Source organism: Dipodomys spectabilis, unplaced genomic scaffold (assembly GCF_019054845.1).
Source record: "Dipodomys spectabilis isolate Male_0828 unplaced genomic scaffold, ASM1905484v1 ptg000145l, whole genome shotgun sequence".
Taxonomy (NCBI): domain Eukaryota; kingdom Metazoa; phylum Chordata; class Mammalia; order Rodentia; family Heteromyidae; genus Dipodomys; species Dipodomys spectabilis.
In genome coordinates this window covers 7,179,261-7,199,693 of record NW_024870822.1, presented here as the reverse complement: position 1 = coordinate 7,199,693, position 20,433 = coordinate 7,179,261, and the positions used below count along the sequence as shown (strand labels likewise).

Genomic DNA, 20,433 nt, shown 5'->3' with positions numbered 1-20,433 from the left:
TTTCAATCTATTTGGGGCAGTCAGAATTGAGATTTCTAAGTTGTATTTTTTAAACAAAACCAGGTTTTATCTTTACCATTTTCTTAGAACAAGTACACAGCACATTGACTAATAACCTCTTGACCAGAATTCTCTAACCATATTACATTATAGTTCTATAAGAAGCAAAATTGGCATTCTAAAGTTTAAAAAACTTCAGGTAAATGTATACAATATATTCACTTATTCAAACACCTAAAAGTAATGGAAATTTCAGTTTCTTAGTTTGACTTTGGTTTTCAGCGACTTTTTTCTGCCTCTGAATTTTGAATAGTTTATTACAATAATCTCAATATGAAAACATGTACAAAATAGTTTTATAATAAGCTTGTTTCAGTTCAACTCTGTTTCAAAATATTGGTTAAATATCAAAAGTATACATTTCTTTCTAGAGGAAATAACCTGTCAGCAAGATTATTTCCTGTTTCCAACCTGATTCTGCTTCAAATACTTCTCAAGAGTTTTTGATTATTCAGTTTGAAGTGCATCTCATATTTTCCACAGTGTAATTAGCAACATTCTACTCTGGTGCTCTCAAAGAAAGGAAAATAAACAAAACCCAAGAGGTAGGTTATATTTTAATGTCTGAGATAGTCAACTGAATCACTATAAATTCTGCTCAAAGGAAAGACCTTCGGCAATCAGTCAGAAAGAACAGAGAGCAGCTTTGATTACCTCAGTTGACCCACCAGAGCCCTGACATGCCTGTTTCTCTTGGATGCTGATATGAAACGAGAATTGTTTTTACTGTTTGATATGTAGCTATCTGGGTTTGATATTTCCTCATAGCTGTGATCTGTTGCTGTTTGATGTATACAACAATCCTGATGTCCTGACCCGTCTGATCCTCCCACTGAATGCAAAAGTCTACTGGGGACAAATGGAGGCCGTAAACTATTATCAGTAGTTTTAATAATTGCTTTTGTCTGGGATGACATTAACTCCCTGAAAGAACCAACACAGGGAAGAACCAATGAATCGATTATAATCACTTATTCACAACAACTCCATAATAACTAGTTGTAGGACAAGTGTTAGACAAAATAGTATACACTTACCCAGTGTTTTACTTAAGGCTTACAATGTCCCTGGGAGATGGGTAGCATATTTATCCCCATTTTACAGACTTAAGACATTGAAGGTGAGAGAGGTCTAATAAATTGACAGGGTGAGAGTATGAACCCAAGCTTAATCTTACATAAAATCCACTAATATTCATTACTGCACTTAGAAAAAGAAGGAAATCAGTGGAATGCTTGAGACAAATGTATGTAATTTTAATTATTAGGTTCTCTTTGTTAAATGTTCTCTCTCTAAAAAACATAAAAGTTCAAGAGAGTTGTGCCCTACCCTTAAGAAGCATGCGAACTATTTCCCCACCAGTGATGAGTGATGGTTGGAGCAGCTGTCCTGTCATCTTTTCCACAGTATTTGGAAAATAGTTGGTGGCAGTATTTCCATAGCAACAGCACCAGAAATTAAGCTCTTCAACTTGGATCAGGAGCAGCAAATAGCCAGAGGAAAGATTCACAGATCTCATGAACCATTCTTGTCCCAAAACAGTCACTCACAGAGCAAATTCTCATGTGACAAAAATGGACCACCTGTCTCCGATAGCTGTTGTCAATGCTGAACCAAAAGAATGTAGATAAAAAGATAAGACTGTCAGGGCTGGGAAGGTGGCTCAGTGGTAGAATGCTTGCCTTGCATGAATGAGGCCCTGAGTTCGGTTCCTCAGCACCACATAAGCAGAAAAAAGCCGGAAGTGGTGCTATGGCTCAAGTGGTAGAGTGCTAGACTTGAGCTGAAGAGCTGAAGGACAGCACTCAGGCCCAGAGTTCAGGTCCTATGACCAACCAAAAAAAAAAAGGAAGGAAGGAAGGAAGGGAGGAAGGGAGGAAGAGAGGAAAGGAGGAAGGGAGGAAGGGAGGAAGGGAGGAAGGGAGGAAAGGAGGAAGGGAGGAAGGGAGGGAGGGAGGGAGGAAGGGAGGGGGGTAGGACGCACTGTCTTCTTGGATGTCAATCTTACCAGCAAGGAATTTATTTCAAGCAATGGCCAGTATGGTAACTTATCATCATAACACAAGACTTTCTTTCTCCCTTCAAAACCCTCCCAATTTATTTTTGAGAATCCCCACGGTAGTATAGTACAGGTATTTAAAGCTATTTTAAGTCTCTACTAAAATTGGCTGTTGGGTCACAGCTGTTAGACCTCTGTTCTTTTCCCTCACTGCTTTACTGAATAGCCATCAGTTGCAAACATTCCAGGGTTATGGGATGCCAGAAGAGTGCAGTGGTGGTGAGAAGAGGTGTTGCTCCAACCCCACCCAAGACAAAGTTGCCTAAATCCTGAGCTCCTCCAGCTGTGGCCCTTCCTTGAGGAATACATCAGTTTGGGGTTCTTATCTGTTCAGTCATAGGAACTGTGCATCCACGGGCCAGACAATGAATAAATAGTATATCATAATCTTCATTTGATTAATTTTCCTTTTTTTTCATTGGTCATGGGGCCTGAACTCTGGGCCTGGGCACTGTCCCTCAGTTCTTCAATTCAAGGCTAGTGCTCTACCACTTGAGTCACAGCGCCACTTCTGGGTTTTTCTGCTTATGTGGTACTGAGGAATTGAACCCAGGACCTCATGCATGCAAGGCAAGTGCTCTACCAATGAGCCACCTTCCAATTAATTTCCAATATTAATAGCCAATTACTATAAACACTTTATATATATTTATCATTTTATACTTATAACAGCCATGGTATTCCTCTTTTACAGCTGAGTGAAGCCAGGACTTAAATAATTTGCCAAGGGCCCACACAACAGAAAAGTGTCAGCAATATGATTGAAACTTTGATTAATTAGCTTTACAATTTCTTCTTAACACTCTTTCTATCTGATTCATCACTGCTAAGTTTCCTTATTTTTCTTTGGTTAGAAAATGAAGGCTCCTATTCAAATGAGTGCAGATGAATAGGTACTACTAGGAAGAAAGTGGCATTTGGAATATGGGGACCATGGGTGGAGGCGAGAGGCAAAGAAGGTATGGCAACATTAAGATCAGTGAACTAGTAGTGCTCTCTACCCAATATAGTTCTCATATGTAGATGTATGTTCATCACTGTAGAATACAGTCTTTGTAATTTTCTTTTTTTTTGTTTATTTTCCCCCATTTTTTTCTTTCAAAGATCTCTTTCTCCTTTTAAAAAAGGAGTCTTTGAGCCAGGATCCAGTAGCTCATGACTATAATCCCGGCTACTCAAGAGGCTGAGATCTGAGCATCAAGGTTCCAAATGAGCCCTGGCAGGAAAGTCTGTGAGACTCTTTTATCCAATTAACCACCAAAAAAATAGAAAATTAAAAAACCCAAAAGTGGAGCTGTGGTGCAAGTAGTAGAGCACTAGTCTTGAGCAAAGAAGCTCAGTGAAAGTGCTGAAGCCCTGAGTTAAAGTTCTAGGACTGGCGCGCACGCGCGCGCACGCACGCACACACACACACACACACACACACACACACACACACACATATCTTTGAAATCTGAAGTCTTTCATACATATTAAAGTGAATACTTCTCCACCCCTAAACACACATATATGTGCATGCACAAGTGTGTTTATCTATAGGTGTGTGTATATGCAACATGAGCAGCTTTTGTCTTTAGAGAGTTCAGTCTATTTACATTTGATAATATTCTTCACCATGAAATCTATCTTTCAATTGAAAAAGGTAGACTGTATTAGTGGAAACTTAATGGCTTATTATAGCATTTTGAAAAAAATCTAACAATGTCATATCTTTCGGTTTCACACTTAAGGATTTCTACCAACTGGTGCTGTTCAGTGATCTCCTATAAATCTCTCCATTATATTGGCAATATATTATCCTCTACAGCTCTTATCCATGTGCCTTTCTGCTAATTTATATAACACTACTTCATCAAGAAGTAAGTGTTTAGGGCCCACCACAGTGGCTCACATCTGCAATCCCAGCTATTTGGGAATTAGAGATCAACAAAATTGCAATTCAAGGACAATCCAGGCAAAAGCAGACCTCATAACTAAAAGCAAAAAGGTTGGGACTCAAATAGTACAGCATGTTCCCATGAGATCATAAGTATTTAAAAAATATTAACCTAAATTCAAGATGCATATTTTCTAGAACTCCTTCCGTTATAACAATAATTCTCTAATGGAAGGGAGAAATGTTCTAACAGGCACAAACATTAATAAATTTACAATTACTAATTGCAATTAACTGCCAAGGGAAAAGAGCTGGTTGCTGTAGAAATGTAAGGGTTAGGAGCAGAGAAAGACATTACCAGGGGGGAGGAGGGAGGCTGGGAAGGGAGGTGAAGGGTAAACAAAGGAGGAGGCTGCAATGCTTGGTAAGAAATGTACGCATTATCCTGCCCATGTAATTGTAACCCCTCTGTATAGTATGTTCACAAATAAAATAAAATTAAATTTAAAAAAAAAAAAGAAAGACATTACCAGCTGAGCACAGCCAGATGTGACCATCTCAGCCGAAAAAGGAGGATCACATGTTATATAATTGTCATGTACCCTCACTACATAGTGAACTTAAAGTCTGTGGCGCACACACACATACACACACACACACACACACACACCACAAAACAAAAAAGAGGTGGAGAAAAAACTCAATGATGGAGTGACTGCCAAGTACCAAAGAAAGAGACTCCTTCTTCTAAATCATTCCCCTAGATTCTATCAGAATCAATGTACAAAGGGATACATGCTTATGCCTACTGGTATGCTTTGTTTCAAATGATTCATATCCCACTTGGCAAAGATAATATTTTTGTTTTTCATTTTCTGTTTTAAAAATTTATTAAGGTGATGAACAGGGGGGTTACAGTTACATAAGTAAGGTTCTTTTTTTTAAACACTGTTATTTTGTTTTATGTGTTTTACATTTCCAAAGGAACCTAACCTGTAAATATATATATATATATATATATATATACATATCACTTCAAGTGATATAAATCACTTCTATTATTATTTATATTAATATTTATATAAGTGATTATATATATTTATGTATATATTTATATATAATCATTTATTCATCAGTAAACTATGATTTCATACAAAATAATGTGTCACAAAAATGCCACTGTCAAAAAATTAAGAAATAAACTATAATAAAGCTGAAGCCAAAAGTTATACCAGGCATTGATCATTAATCATCATTGCCCCAATTTTTCTAGATAAAAACTTTATTATGTATGGAAACTCATCTTGCTTTTATACCCCTGATCAGACTGTAGTGGCAAATACTCAAAGATCTAAGTTTAGTGATGACTGATTAAATAATCTGCTTCTTATCCAACTTTAGCCAATGAGACATGAAAAATCTAATAAGAAGGTGAGGGAGGGAGGGAAGAACAGAGGAGGGAAAACAAGGAGGAAGAAACAAGAAGGGAGAGAAAGAAAAGGGAGGACAGGAGGAAAGAAGGGAGGGAGAATGAAGGAAAGGAAGGAAATCAGCCACCTTCTTTTGAACACTGTTGAGTGAACATGTGATGGATCATCTTGCAAGCAAGTGGGGGTAAGCCAAAGATCTAGAAGGGACCTAGCCAACATTCTGAGGGAAGCTAGCAGAGGGAAAGATACAAAGAACCAGTCTCCTTGATAGCACTACTGATTCACTAAGATTCAAAAACCTATAATTGCTCTATCTCTGAAGCTTCTAAGTGAGATAATAAAGGCTCTTTGTTTTCAAAAATCACTTTCAGGTGAGTTTTCTGTTATTTCTACTGCTTTCTTCTATCTGCAGAGAGAAAACTAGATTAAATGTCATGGACACTGGATATTTACTATAACTAATTAAATATAATTAATAATAATATAATTGATTATATGTTGGCCTTGTCTGTAATTTCATGATTAGAGTTAATTAATTTCATAATAGGGTAAAAGGCAAGCCAAGTGGTTATTTTTTATCATTGAAATTTCTATAAATTCAAAAACATTTCGCTAGAAATTTTAGTGTAAGCAGACAATGACATTTTTTTTTTTGTCTTTTCTTTTTTGGTACTAGCAATCAAACCCAGGACATTGCATTTGCTAGGTAAGCACTTCACCACTGAGCTACATTCCAGCCCAGACATGGAATTTTAATTCTCCCAGCTCTGCTTTTTTTTTTTTTGAAACACAAAGCATCCTTGATAAGTTTTCATTTCTGTGGTAAAGATCTGTATATGGCTAAAAATTCTATTTATAGGTAAGAAGTGTGGCTACATGACAGTCCATGGCTCAATAACAAATACATAGGTCTAAGTTATCACATAGTTTGGATGTGAATTCAACAGCAGAATAATGATAGTTACCAAGGATTTGTACCTGCTGTCACTTCATACTAGTGTTGCCTGTCAAAATGTCTCTTTTTCTTATACAGAAGCCAAAGAATTTTTTTATTATTGTAAAAATACCATACAGAGGGGTTACAATTACATGGGCAAGATAGTGAGTACATTTCTTATCAAGCATTGTGGCCTCCTCCTTTGTTTCCCCTTCCCATCTCCCACTGCCTCCCTACCATCACCCCCCACATCCCCCGCCTCCCACCCCACCAAAGTTGTAAAGTTTGCTTTTCAACATAACGTCTTGTACATCTCATTGTTGTAATGGGTCCACCTGTAACCTTATTTAAACAGTTTGTTTTTTCCCTTCCCCTCCACAAATTATATCAACATCAATGAAAGCAGGGCTTATACCCTGGGGAAGGTACATACAAAGCAACACAGAAATCATCTTATAAATATGTTGGAAACAATCTCAAGAAAGAAAAAAGCATTTGAATCCTTATCTTGGGGTTCATTTTGCCTAACATCAACTTGTCTGACAGTTTCTGTTTGTCTCAGACATATATTAGTTATTTCAAATAAGGGAAAACCATGGGACCTATATTTCTCCAAAGACATATATTTCTTCTGGCTTAATATAATTGTTTCCAAGTCTTTCCATTTCCTAACAAATGGGGCAATGTCATTCTTTCTGATGGAGGCATAGAATTCCATTGTGTATATATACCTCCATCAGAAAGTTTCCAACATATTTATAAGGTACCACGTGATTTTTGTTTTGTTTTGTATGTCCCTCCCCCATGGTGTAACCCCTGTTTTCACTGTATTTGATGTTGGTATAATTTGGGGAGGGGAAGGGAAAAACAAATTGTTTAAATAGGGATACAGGTTGACCCATTGAAACAATGAGATGTAGAAGACACTGTTGAAAAATGAACTTTACAATTTAGGGATGGGGGGAGTGTAGTTGTGGTGGTGGGAGTGAAGAGATGGTAGGGGAAAAACAGAGGAGGCAACAATGCTTGTTAAGAAATGTACTCATTACCTTGCTCATGTAACTGTAACCCCTCTGGTACAGTATTTTTACAATAAAAAGCTAATTTAAAAACTCATCTTCATTATATATTAAGGCTTAATGTTGTACAGATATTTTTTTTTTTTATTTTTTTATTGTAAAGCTACTATACAGAGGGTCACAGTTACATGAGTGAGGTTATGAGTACACTTCCTCTTGAACATTGTTACCCCCTCCATTGTTTTCCCCCTACCATCCCCTCCCTCCCTCCCTTCCCCGAGGTTCTTTTTTTTTTTTTTTTTTTGATTGTGATTAAATGATTACATAATTTCAAAGTCACAAGTTCATTCTAACTTCCCTGGAGCAAATTGTCTACCACAGTCTGTAATATATAACAGTGTTCACATGTTATATACCATATTTGTGATCAGCAGCATGAGGATATTTAGTAGTGGTTCAACCAGATGAGCGGGAGTTCTTTGTTTCTTAAGTCCTGTTAGTTTTGTCGTATCACTAACCTTTTGGATTTAGCATCCACTTATGAGGGAGACCATGTACCGTTTGTCTCTTCGTTCTTGGCTTACCTCGCTCAACATAATTCCTTCTAGCTCCATCCATTTCCCTGCAAATGCCATTATTTTGTCATTTCTCATGGCTGCATAATATTCCATTGTGTATAGATACCACAATTTTTGGATCCATTCATCTGTGGTGGGGCACCTAGGTTGTTTCCATATCCTAGCTATTGCGAACAGTGCTGCAATAAACATGGAGGTGCACGTGTCCTTGTATATTGGTTCCTGTTGTTCAGGGTAGATGCCTAGAAGTGGTATGACTGGGTCGTAAGGGAGGTCAATCTTTAGCTTTCTAAGGACCCTCCAGACTGCTTTCCAAAGTGGTTGTATAAGTGTACATTCCCACCAGCAGTGTAATAGGGTTCCTCTTTCTCCACATCCCCTCCAGCATTTGTCGTTGGCTGATTTGTGGATGTGGGACATTCTGACTGGGGTAAGGTGGTATCTCAGGGTTGTCTTTATTTGCATTTCCTTCACCACCAGGGATGATGAACATTTCCTCATGTGTTTCTTTGCCATTTTTATTTCTTCATTTGAGAAGTCCCTCTTTAGTTCCCTTGCCCATTTAGTAATTGGTTTGTTAGGTTTGGGAGGGATTAGTTTCTTGAGTTCCCTGTATATACAGGATGTTAACCCCTTGTCTGATATATTGCTGGTAAATATTTTTTCCCAATTAGTTGGTTGTCTTTCTAGCTTAGTTGCGATAGATTTAGCTGTGCAGAAGCTTTTTATTTTAAGGTAGTCCCATTTGTCGAGTCTCTCTCCAACTTGTTGTGACCCTGGGACTCTGTTCAGGAAGTTCCTTCCTGTGCCTATTAGTTCAAGTGTCTCTCCTACTCTGTCCTGCAGTAGTTTCAGAGATTCAGGTTTAATGTTAAGGTCTTTAATCCATTTTGAGTTGATGTTGGTGCATGGTGATAGGCTGGGGTCCACTTTTAGTTTTCTGCATGTGGCTGCCCAGTTTTCCCAGCACCAGCGGTTGAAGAGGCTGTGTTTCTTCCATTGTATGTCTTTGGCTCCTTTGTCGAATATCAGCTGGCTGTAGGCCTGTGGGTTTATATCTGGATCTTCTATTCTGTTCCATTGGTCTTCGGGTCTGTTTTTGTGCCAGTACCATGCTGTCTTTGTGATTATAGCTCTGTAGTAGAGTTTGAAGTTCGGCATGGATAGCCCTCCCATATTGTCTTTATCCCCTAGAATTGTTTTGGCTATTCTAGGTCTTTTGTTGTTCCATATAAATTTTTGGACTGTTTTCTGTATTTCAGTGATGTACGTCATTGGGATTTTAATAGGAATTGCATTGAATTTGTATATTAATTTTGGAAGTATCACCATCTTTACTATATTAAGTCGGCCTATCCAGGAGCATGGGAGGTCTTTCCATTTCCTAGTGTCTTCTGCAATTTCTTTCTTTAACTTTTTATAGTTCTCATTAAATAGTTCTTTTACATCTTTGGTTAGGTTAATTCCTAAATATTTTATTTTTTGGGAGGTTATTGTGAATGGGGTTGCTCCCTTTATTTCCCTCTCTTCCTGTGCGTTATCAGTGTATAGGAAGGCAACTGATTTTTGTGGGTTTATTTTGTATCCTGCTATTTTGCCGAAGTGACTTATGATTTCTAAAAGTTTGGGGATGGAGTTTTTGGGATCGTGGAGGTATAGTATCATGTCGTCTGCAAAAAGGGATAGTTTCACTTCTTCTTTCCCTATGCGGATCCCTTTAATGTCTTTTTCTTGCCTTATTGCCCTGGCTAAGGGTTCTAGGACTATGTTGAAGAGGAGTGGAGACAGTGGACATCCTTGCCTTGTTCCTGTTTTTAGGAGGATTGGTTGTAGCTTTTCCCCATTAAGTATAATATTGGCTATTGGTCTGTCATAAATGGCTTTTATTGTTTTTAGAAATGTTCCTTCTATTCCTATTTTCTCCAGAGCTTTTAGCATGAATGAATGTTGAATTTTATCAAAGGCCTTTTCTGCATCTGTGGCGATAATCATGTGATTCTTGACCTTGGCTCTGTTGATATGCTGGATTACATTTATTGACTTACGTATGTTAAACCATCCCTGTGTCTCTGGGATGAAGCCTACCTGATCATAGTGTATTATTTTTTTTATGTGTTTCTGGATTCTGTTAGCTAGAATCTTGTTAAGGATCTTTGCATCTGTGTTCATCAAGGAGATTGGCCTGTAATTCTCCTTTTTGGTTGGGTCTTTGCCTGGTTTGGGGATGAGTGTGATATTGGCTTCGTAGAATGAGTTTGGGATAGCTCCCTCCTTCTCTGTTTCTCTGAAGAGCTTGAGGAGTATGGGTATTAGTTCTTCTTTAAAGGTCTTATAGAATTCTGCTGTGAATCCATCTGGTCCTGGGCTTTTTTTTGTTGGAAGACTTTTGATAGCTTCCTGTATCTCATTATAGGATATTGGCTTGTTTAATTGGTTAACTTCTTCTTTGCTCAGTTTGGGTAACTTGTATTTCTCTAAAAATGCATCCATTTCCGCCAGATTTTCTTCCTTTAGAGAGTATAGCTTTTGAAAGTAGTCTGTTAGAATTGTTTGGATATCTTGGGTACGTGTTGTGATGTTTCCCGTGGCATCCCTAATCCTATTAATATGGGTTTCCTCTCTTCTTTTTTTAATTAATCTTGCCAATGGGCCATCAATTTTGTTTATTTTTTCAAAGAACCAGCTTTTTGTTTGGTTTATTTTGGTTATGGTTTTCTGATTTTCTAATTGGTTAATCTCTGCTCTCAATTTGGTTATCTGGCTTCGTCTAGTAGCTTTAGGTCCCATTTTTTCTTGTTTTTCTAGCTGTTTTAGTTGCAACATGAGATTATTTACTTGGTCTGTCTCCATTCTCTTGATGTGGGCACTGAGGGCAATAAATTTGCCCCTCAGGACTGCTTTTGCTGTGTCCCACAAGTTTCTTTGTGAGGTGTTTTCATTTTCATTGAGTTCTAGGAAATGCTTTATTTCTTCTCTGATCTCTTCTGTTACCCAGGCCTTGTTAAGGAGTGTGCTGTTCAATTTCCATGTGTTAGAGAAATTTCTGCGGTATGCTTTGTTATTGAGAGCTAGCTTGATTCCACTGTGGTCAGATAGGATACAGGGGATTATGTCGATCCCTTTGTATTTGCTTAAGTTCCTTGAATGAACTATGATATGGTCTATTTTGGAGAAAGTTCCATGAGCTGCTGAGAAGAATGTGTACTGTGTTGTTTTAGGGTGAAATACTCGGTAGATGTCAGTTAATTCCGCTTGAAGTATGGCCTCACTTAATTCGGTAGCTTCTTTGCCAATCCTCTGGTTGGTAGACCTGTCCTTTGGTGAGAGTGGCGTGTTAAAGTCTCCTAGTATTATCGTATTGGGATCTATTTTATTCTGTAAGTTTGAGAGCATTTGTTTAACATATCTGGGTGCACCGATATTTGGGGCATATAAGTTGATGATGGTTATATCCTCCTCTTGGATTGTTCCCTTTATTAATATGTAATGTCCGTCCTTGTCTTTCTGTACTGATTTTAATGAGAAGTTTATTTTGTCAGATATCAGGATAGCTACACCTGCTTTCTTATTGGGGGAATTTGATTGGTAGATCCTTTTCCACCCCTTCACTCTGAGTTTGTTTGTATGTTTGGCTGAGAGGTGGGTCTCCTGGAGGCAACAGATGGATGGGTCTTGTTTTCTGATCCAGTCCTCAGTTCGTTTTCTTTTAATTGGCGAATTCAGCCCATTTATATTAAGAGAAAGTATAGAGAGATGCATTGTTGTCCCTGCCATTCCGTTTTCCTAAGTTTTTCTTCTTTCCTTTCCTCCTGTGCTTGCTCAGTTAGACTTTGAGTAATGCCTGTTTGGGGCAGGTCCCAGTTCCTGGTTGCTTTCTTCAGGTTGTGTCCCCCCTCTTAGAATTCTTTGTAATGCTGGCTTAATGTTTATGTATTCATTTAGTTTTTCTTTGCTATTAAAAGTTTTCAGTTCTCCATCGAATGTGAATGCTAGCTTTGCCGGGTATATCAGTCTGGGTTGGCAGTTATTGGCTCTCAGGGCTCGTATGGTGCTTTCCCAGGCTTTTCTTGCATTCATTGTTTGTGTGGAGAGATCTGCAGTGATTCTAATTTTTTTCCCGTTGTAGTATAGCTCCTTCTTCATTTTTGCTGCATGCAGGATTGTTTCCTTATTATTCAGATCCATCATTGTTACTATTATGTGCCTAGAAGTGTTTCTCCTGGGATCTTGCTTGTTGGGTGTTCGATAAGCTTTTGTGATGTAGTTAAGATGGTCGTTTTTGAGGTGGGGAAAGTTTTCATTGACTATCTTGTTAAATAGGTGTTGCATTCCCTTGCTCTGGAATTCCTCACCTTCGTCCACTCCGATTATGCGAAGGTTAAATTTTTTAGCATTATCTGCTTGCTCTTGAATTTCCCTTTGGTTTAATTTGAGTGATTTTTCCATATCTGTCACTTTTTGGTCCAGTTGGTGTATTCTGTCTTCTGTATCTGACACTCTACCTTCCATTTCATTCACTCTGTTGACCGTGGCTTCTATTGTGGTTTGCATGGTGGAAATGGATCCCTTTATGGATTCAATGTTGGTTCTCAGAGTACTGATCTCACCTCTCAATGAGGTGATATCAGTATGCATTACCTCTAATTTGGCGTTTATCTCACTTCTTACTGAGGTTTGTGCAGCTTCTATTTTTGCATCCAATTTTTGTTTGATATCCTGTATATCTTTTGATAGTTCATCCTTGTGCTCTTTCAATTTCTGATCCATTTCTCGCTTTATTTCTTGAGTCATTGCCTCCAGCAACCCTTGGATGTAGTTTTTGTCTTCCATTCCTGCTTTGCTCCCACTGGGGCTCTCCCCTGCGTGGCTGCTGGCTTTTGAGGTGAGCTTGCTGTCCTGGGTAGTGGTAAACCTTGTGATTTTTCTCTGTGATTTTCGCATGGGGGTTCAGGAGACTGCTCTTCAATCTTGTTTTGGTGTGTCTGTCTTTGCTTGGTTGCTGATTCTCTATTGGTAGAGAGAGTCTGTGTCTGATCTGGATTCTGTTGGGAGCCTATTTCCAGCTGCTATTCACTTAGGATTCTCAGCTCTCTGCTGTAGCAATTCCCGCCTTTGGAAGGGTTGAGCAGCCTAGACTGCTTGTGTTTGCTCCTGCGGGTGCTCTTGGGAAGATCAGATGCTCTGGATGCACTCTCCCAAATACTGGAGTCTGCTATGGGCTCCTGATGTGTTTTTGTTTGTTTGTTTTGGGCTGGTTGTGGGCTTGAACTCTAGGTTTGGGTGCTGTCCCTCAGCTCTTCAGCTCAGGGCTGGCACCCTACCATTTGAGCCACAGCCCCACTTCTGACCCTTTTTGCTTTGTTCAGGCGCCGGTCCCCTGGCCTGGTTCCGGCCCCAGCCTGGAGCGCGCTCGTTAGGCCTGTGCTAATGTGTATACCACCTTGGTTATGCAGCCTGGAGGACACAGTTCAAATTTCTTCTACTGTTGGTAGTCTTGACCCAGGGGCACTGTTCCTGGCTTGAGCATTTAAGCTCCCTTCCCGGGGCGCTCTTGCTCTGGCCTGGCCAGCAGAGTGTGCTCCACCGGCTGGTGGGGCTCTCGAATAGTTCCCAGTTTTAGTGGGTCCTGTGGTCCGGGTGTTGGGGTAGGGAGTCTAGGTCAGGGTCTGGGGATTCCCTCCAGCTCTGGTCTCCCTTGATGGATTCCCTGTCCCCTGATGGGTACTCACCCTGTAGGTCATCAGTTGTTGTTGCAGTCCGTCAGTTGTTGTTGCAGTCCGAGTTCAGTTGGGGTGGTTGCGGGCTGGGTTGGGCGGCCCCCCGCCGGGTCGTTGCGATCGCGATTGGGCGGGTGGTCTGCGGACAGGTCCCTTTGTGGAGCTGCTGGTGCCGGGCGGCTTTGGCGGGATGGAGCCTCTCCGCTCCGGTGGAGAGTGATGGGTGGGGTGGGATCCTCCTGGAGACTCCCGGCTGGTAGGTTTCTCTGTTCCTGGCGATCCGCTGTTCTGCAATCCGGTACCTGGTGATCTGCAAGCAGCCCCCTGTGTCTCTGTGGCTCTGGCAGCCCCTGCCGGGCCGGCTGGCCGGCGGCTTGGCGCACTGCCGCGCGGCCAGTAAAGGTTGGGGGAGGGGTCTTCGCTCTTCTCTGTTCTGAAATTCTTCTTTTCCTCTCTTTCTTTTTTTGTTATTTTCCACCTCTGGTTTTTCTCTGAGTGTTCGTCTTTTTGTTGTTGTCGGTCTCTTGGGGAGATTAAAGGTTGGAACTCGAACTCTCTTTTTGGTTGGAGAGAGCTGTGGCGTTTCCCTACTGCCCCGTCGCCATCTTGAGAACTCCCCCCTGTACAGATATTTTTAAAGGCTTGAAGGAAATCCCAAAAAGTTATGAATTGAGGAAACTGTAATTTGTTGGACATTTTCTGCCACCAATCCCATAGTGTGAACCAACAGCTCATCTTAAAATGATGTAATATTTCCTAGAAAAGGTGACAGACTCAAATGTGTACTTTTGAAAACGGGTCAAAGTATTGTTTCAGTAAAAAATACCCACCATAAATAATATGATATAATAAAATAGCTGAACAGATAAGATACTCACAGTGTTCTTGAAAAGCAAGATCTATCTATGAAATAGCAACCTAGATAATCTATGACCAAAAATTATTAGTGTTTATTTTTTTTAAATGGACTTGCCGGGCGCTGATGGCTAATGCCTGTAATCCTAGCTACTGAGGAGGCTGAGATCTGAAGATCACGGTTCAAAGCCAGCCCATGAGACTCTTATCTCCAATAAACCACTAGAAAACTGGAAGTGGTGCTGTGGCTCAAATGGTAGAACGCTCGCCTTGAGCTGAAGTGCTGAGGGACAGCGCCCAAGCCCAGAGTTCAAGCCCCATGACCGACAAAATAAGTAAATAAATAAAAATAAATTTAAAAAATTTAAAAAACGGACTCAATCTTCACTTAATGCACTAAAAGTAATTTTCATCCTCGGGGAACAATTTTTTTATTATTTAGAGAATACTTTATTAGTTTCTGTAATCAAACCCAAGTAGGTAAGGTCTTATGTATTTAATATAGAACATTCATTTACCCTAGTACAAATGAAAAAAAAATAAATTTACATTTAACAGACCAATATGGCTGTTAATTTCTGTACAATGCCAACTCAATATGGTAAGCTGGCATAGTTTTTCCAAAATTGACAGCACAACTAAAGTTTCTAATAATTCCAATTATGGGCTGGGAAGGTGGCTCAGTGGTAGAGTGCTTGCCTTGCATGCCTGAGGCCCTGGGTTCGATTCCTCAGCACCACATAAACAAAAAAGCCGGAAGTGGCGCTGTGGCTCAAGTGGTAGAGCGCTAGCCTTGAGCTGAAGAGCTGAGGGGCAGTGCCCAGGCCCAGAGTTCAGGCCCCATGACCGGACCCAAAAAAAAAAAAAAAAAAAAAAAAAGCTAATAATTCCAATTATATATGTTATTTATGTTTCTATAAAAAGATTAATAGGAGCAGTATGCTATGCATCAATAGCAGCAACAGATTTTTTCCAGACTTTGCAGTTATCTGAACAAAGTTAGACTACTAACATTCCATTAATAACAAAAAACAAAAAGATTTTAAAAACCCTCCCTGAAATGGGAAGTTTCGTTACTGTTTGGTAACTAGTACCATGCTTATAGCTTCTCAATTATCATCTGGAAAGAAAACATTCTTTGGTAACATATTAAAAGCAGCTCAGATAAAGCACAGTCACTACTATGTATCATTCAGCAGGTTCAAGGTATTTTTACCTTCACAGAGGTATGATACATTACTGTCTTATGCCTATAATAGTAGAGGATACAATTTAGAAGTCATTATTGAGACTTGAATCTACTTTTCTAGCAGAGGGTCCAAAGGACTCTTAAGAGTTGGAAATTCATCGAGCTGCCAGTAGAGTAAGACACACTTTCCATTATGAAAATCATGAGATTACATTCAATATAGGAATGGCAGTTTAAAATCATTAAAACTGGAAGGGAAAAAACAAATCATTTAAATAGGGTTACAGGTGGACCCATGGCAACAATGAGATGTACAATTTGGTGGGTGAGAGATGGGAAGGGAGAGGAAGGGGAAACAAAGGAGGAGGCAACAATGTTTGGTGAGAAATGTACTCATTACCTTGCCCATGTAATTGTGACCCCTCTGTATGGTATTTTCACAATAAAAAAAACTACTTGATTAAAAAAATAATAAAAAAATCATTAAAACTATTTTATCTGTGGAATTGAAGGAGATCTTGTTTATAACATTCTCTGAATTTTAACTTGTAATTATATCTGGAAGCTGCTGACTACAGCATTGGCAGACACTTTCTATGATTATGGTAGAACATGTTGCTAATAAATAATCATTTCTGTCATCCATATCACTTGGAAATACATCAGACTACAACTGGGTAAGAAAAGATTCCTATGGTCCAGCTTTCTCAGAAGTAGCCACAGGCACAGCCTGGACTTTGACAGTCATGTGTCCTTCCAATGGTGAGTCAAACCAACATGGTTGGTGCTAATTTTCTTGTGGAAATAAGATCCTAGAGGAGCAGTTTTTACTTTATAACAAGCAAATAGAGATGGAGTGACAACATAAGAGAAACGATGAAGCAGTATAAGAAAGTGAGAGAAGATGATTGATTCATGTAAATACAATAAAAGATAATAGCATCCAATATATAACATGAAATAAAGTGACTAATCAATGCATGGCTATTATGAATGAATAATGTAGATTGACATACTTTTTAAAGTACAGTGTCTTAAATTAGTGAAAAGTATAACCTATATCAAGAAGTAAAAGAAAAGCTTAAGTATATTTTAATAGTTATTTTTCATTTTAAAAAAGACCATAAAGATGGTAGAAGTCAAGATAAATAAGAATGAGTCAAGAAAATCTTGAACCTCAATTAGTTTTCTCCTCTCTGTGGTAATCATATTACCACCAACAGATTTTAGATTACCAATAGCCTTTATAAACTTCATCCCTTTCGGGTTGAAGCTCATCATTTTCTTTTTCATGAATTTAAAGACCTTAGGGCATTGTTTTCAACTTTCCATTCCAGATAGATGATCAAATCAAAGTTGACTATATCAGGCAAATAATGACAGGAAAGAACTTGGGATTTAAATAAAGAAACAGGTGAAGCATAGTGAAGCAAAAACTACCCAAAAGGAGTAAGAAAGTGTCATATGAGAAAAATAACATATAATAAAAATGACAAAGCCAGAGTTTAAGGGATTCTGAATCAAAGAAAGGGAAAAAAAGAGAAACTGAATAAATCAAAGTACATTTAGCTCTGGGGAAAAAAACTACCTAAAATGCACAAAACAGTGTTATTAAGCTGAAAATATAAATTCTGAAGACAATAAAATATGTGTAGATTAAACGTAATTAGAATTGATGTTTATGTGTATGCATGAAAACATCACAATGAAATCATCCATTATTTTATAAAATTAATTTATGTCCATATACTAAACAAAAAATTAAATTAAGTGAAAGATTTTTACTCTCTAATGGAGAAAAGGACCACAGGAGAAATGTCCCTGCTTGACATTTCTTATAATTGCTAGCAAGTTCAATTAATAAGGGCTCAGACCATACATTCTCTACTTTGTGTTTAGTGGCAAAGTAATTAACTCCCTAGATCTTTGTTTCCTAATTAATAAAATGGAGATGTTTAAAATACTATCTACCTATATTCCTCCCACGGTTGTTTTGGGAACAAAACTGATAATATGCAGGTTAAGTGCTAAGCATGGGTCACTGGCACATAGCAAATAATAATTGTCATCCCTGTAATTATCAATAGCACTGTTGAAATCAGACCTCAGGGATAATTCTGTTTATTTTATCTTTTGTTTTTTTTTCTTTCAACCAAAGAAATAAAAACTGAAGGACTCTACCCCAGATGACCATCTCTTTAGTCCACCTCATCTCCAAATGCTGATAAACATTTACATGGAAAGCACATTAATCCTCTTCAAAATCCATTTTAAGCTACTGAATTAATACTCTTACCTTGGTAAATCTTTTGAAATATACTGGACAATTGCATCCACAGCATTCTCATCCAATACCTCCATTGGTTTCATCAGTGAGGATAAAGACCCACACAATGATTCTCTGGGATCTTTTGCTTCTCCTATTTTGGCCACTTTCAGCTAAGAATGTTAAAAAAAAATATTTAAATTTAGAGTTTCAAATTGGTAATGAGCATTATCACAATTTACTTCCCATCATGTTCTATACACAGCAATTATTAGAAGTGCAATTTCATTTGAAATTAACAGCAATAAAAAGTAAAAGAAGAAAAATATAAACACAAATCTCTAATTGGAACAATCCTAGTTATGAATAAAGAAATCTTAATTTGTTGTGAAGTATTTTAATTTTTGGTGTTTCCTACAACACTGCTCATCTAATCAACTCACATGAGAATACATTAATGAAAAAGCACAGCACAACGCATTTTTAATGCATTTTTTTCGTCTGCTCTCATCCCTTCCTTTTAAGAACTCCTTTTAAAAGCACTTTCCTCTAAGACTTCTTTTTGACACAGAATAAAGTCCCTGCTCTCAGAGATCATATTCATGTTATTGCTTTCCCACCCAAGTTTATTGTGTTAAAAGCTCAAAGACATAGCCTCTGTGTTAAGGGAAAGTCAGGCATAGAGAACATGAATAAAAGACCAGTCTCCAGGCTTACATATAGTGTCTAGACACCATCTTTGGTTGTAACATGAGCTCAACTGTGGAGTAAAAGCTTATCAATGTGTGTGGTGGGGAGTAAGTTCCTAAATAAACCACAAAGCTAAGCTAAAATCTTATGACTGACCTCTGAGTCAGATCTCAAACATTGTATAAGCAAGAAATAGATTGTAAAATGTGTATCACTCTAGCAGATTCTCCACTGATCATCTCAGATGTGACCATGGAATAAAATGTAACAGGACAACCTTTCCCCAGAGCCAGAGTGATGGAGTCATCAAGGAAATTGCTCCACTCCAAGAGAAACAAGCCTTTGTAATTCCCATGTAACTTAGCATTAATAGTCATCCAGAGATGTGGTGGATGTACTGCTTTTTACTTTAGAGTTCACCAGGCCACCTGAACTTAAAGAAAACATTATACATCAACCCACCAGCCTAGACTCTGAGCTATATTCAAATGAATTGCACTTGAAGTTTTCTGCACATGATAAACACAAAGATATTTCAATGGTCAAATTACTGGATTGTGAACTGGGCACGGATGGCTCACACCTGTAATCCTGGCTACTCAGGAGGCTGAGATCCGATGATCACAGTTCAAAGCCAGCCAGGCAAGAAAGTCCATGAGACTCTTTTTTTAAATAAGTTTTTTTATTGTGAAAATACCGTACAGAGGGGTTACAATTACTTGAGCAAGGTAATGAGTATAGTTCTTATCAAGCATTGTTGCATCCTCCTTTGTTTTCCCCCCTACCATCCCTACCCTCCTCATCTCCATGACTACCCCCCAATCCCGCCACCAAAGTTGTAAAGTTCGTTTTTCAGATAGCATCTTGTTCATCTCATTGTTGCAATGGGTCCACCTATATCCCTATTTAAACAATTTGTTTTTTTCCCTTCCCCTCCCAAAATTATACCAACATCAAATACAGTAGAAACAGAGGTTATACTGTGGGGGAGGGACATACAAAGCAACAAAGAAATATAAATATTTTAGAAACAATAGCAAGAAAGAAAAAACCACCGTGTCCTTATCTTGGGGGTTCATTTTGCCTAACATCATCTTATCTGACCGTTTCTGCTTGTCTCAGACATATACTAGTTATTGCAAATGAGGGAAACCATGGGAGCTATGCTTCTTTGAGCCTGACTTACTTCAATTAATATAATTTTTTCCATGAGACTCATCTTAAATTAACCAGCAAAAACCTGGGAGCAGAACTGTGCCTAAGGTGGTAGAGCACCAGTCCTGAGTAAAAGGCTTAGACAGCATGCAGGCTCTGAGTTCAAGCCCCAATATCAGCACACACAACAAAAATGTAAAGAAAAAAGTAGGTTAATCTACTTGTAAGTTAAAGCATTTTGAACTATGTGAATATGGTAGACGGTTAATTATTATTAGATGAATCTGAATCTCAATAAGAAAAGATACACATCTTCTCACAGTTTAATAAGACAAGGTGCTTTTCTCTTCCCAGAACGCTTGTGGAAATTCCATTGGAGACCGAAGAGCTATTGGCTTTCATACTGTCTATTCCATTCCAAGCCTCTCATTTATTTCTGAAGACTTAAAATCCAACCCTTAAAACATTTTGCCCACCCTCCTTGGATTCTTTCATAAGTTCAGTCCTTCCTAACTAGAGACTATTGATTTTTAAAAATCCAGCAGCATATACTCATGCAGAATTAGAGAGTAAATTATTTTGCAGAATGAAATCTTTTTGAC

General features: G+C 38.5%; 1 protein-coding gene across 1 annotated transcript in view; it reads right to left on the bottom strand.

The window, feature by feature from the left end:
• LOC122117868 (doublecortin domain-containing protein 1-like) overlaps window positions 1-20,433 on the bottom strand; it is a 111,191-nt gene that overhangs the window by 76,371 nt on the left and 14,387 nt on the right. Inside the window, exon 2 of the mRNA XM_042691744.1 lies at window positions 18,017-18,159. Within this exon, the coding sequence (XP_042547678.1) occupies window positions 18,017-18,159 (143 nt within the window). The remainder of the gene's footprint in view (window positions 1-18,016; window positions 18,160-20,433) is intronic.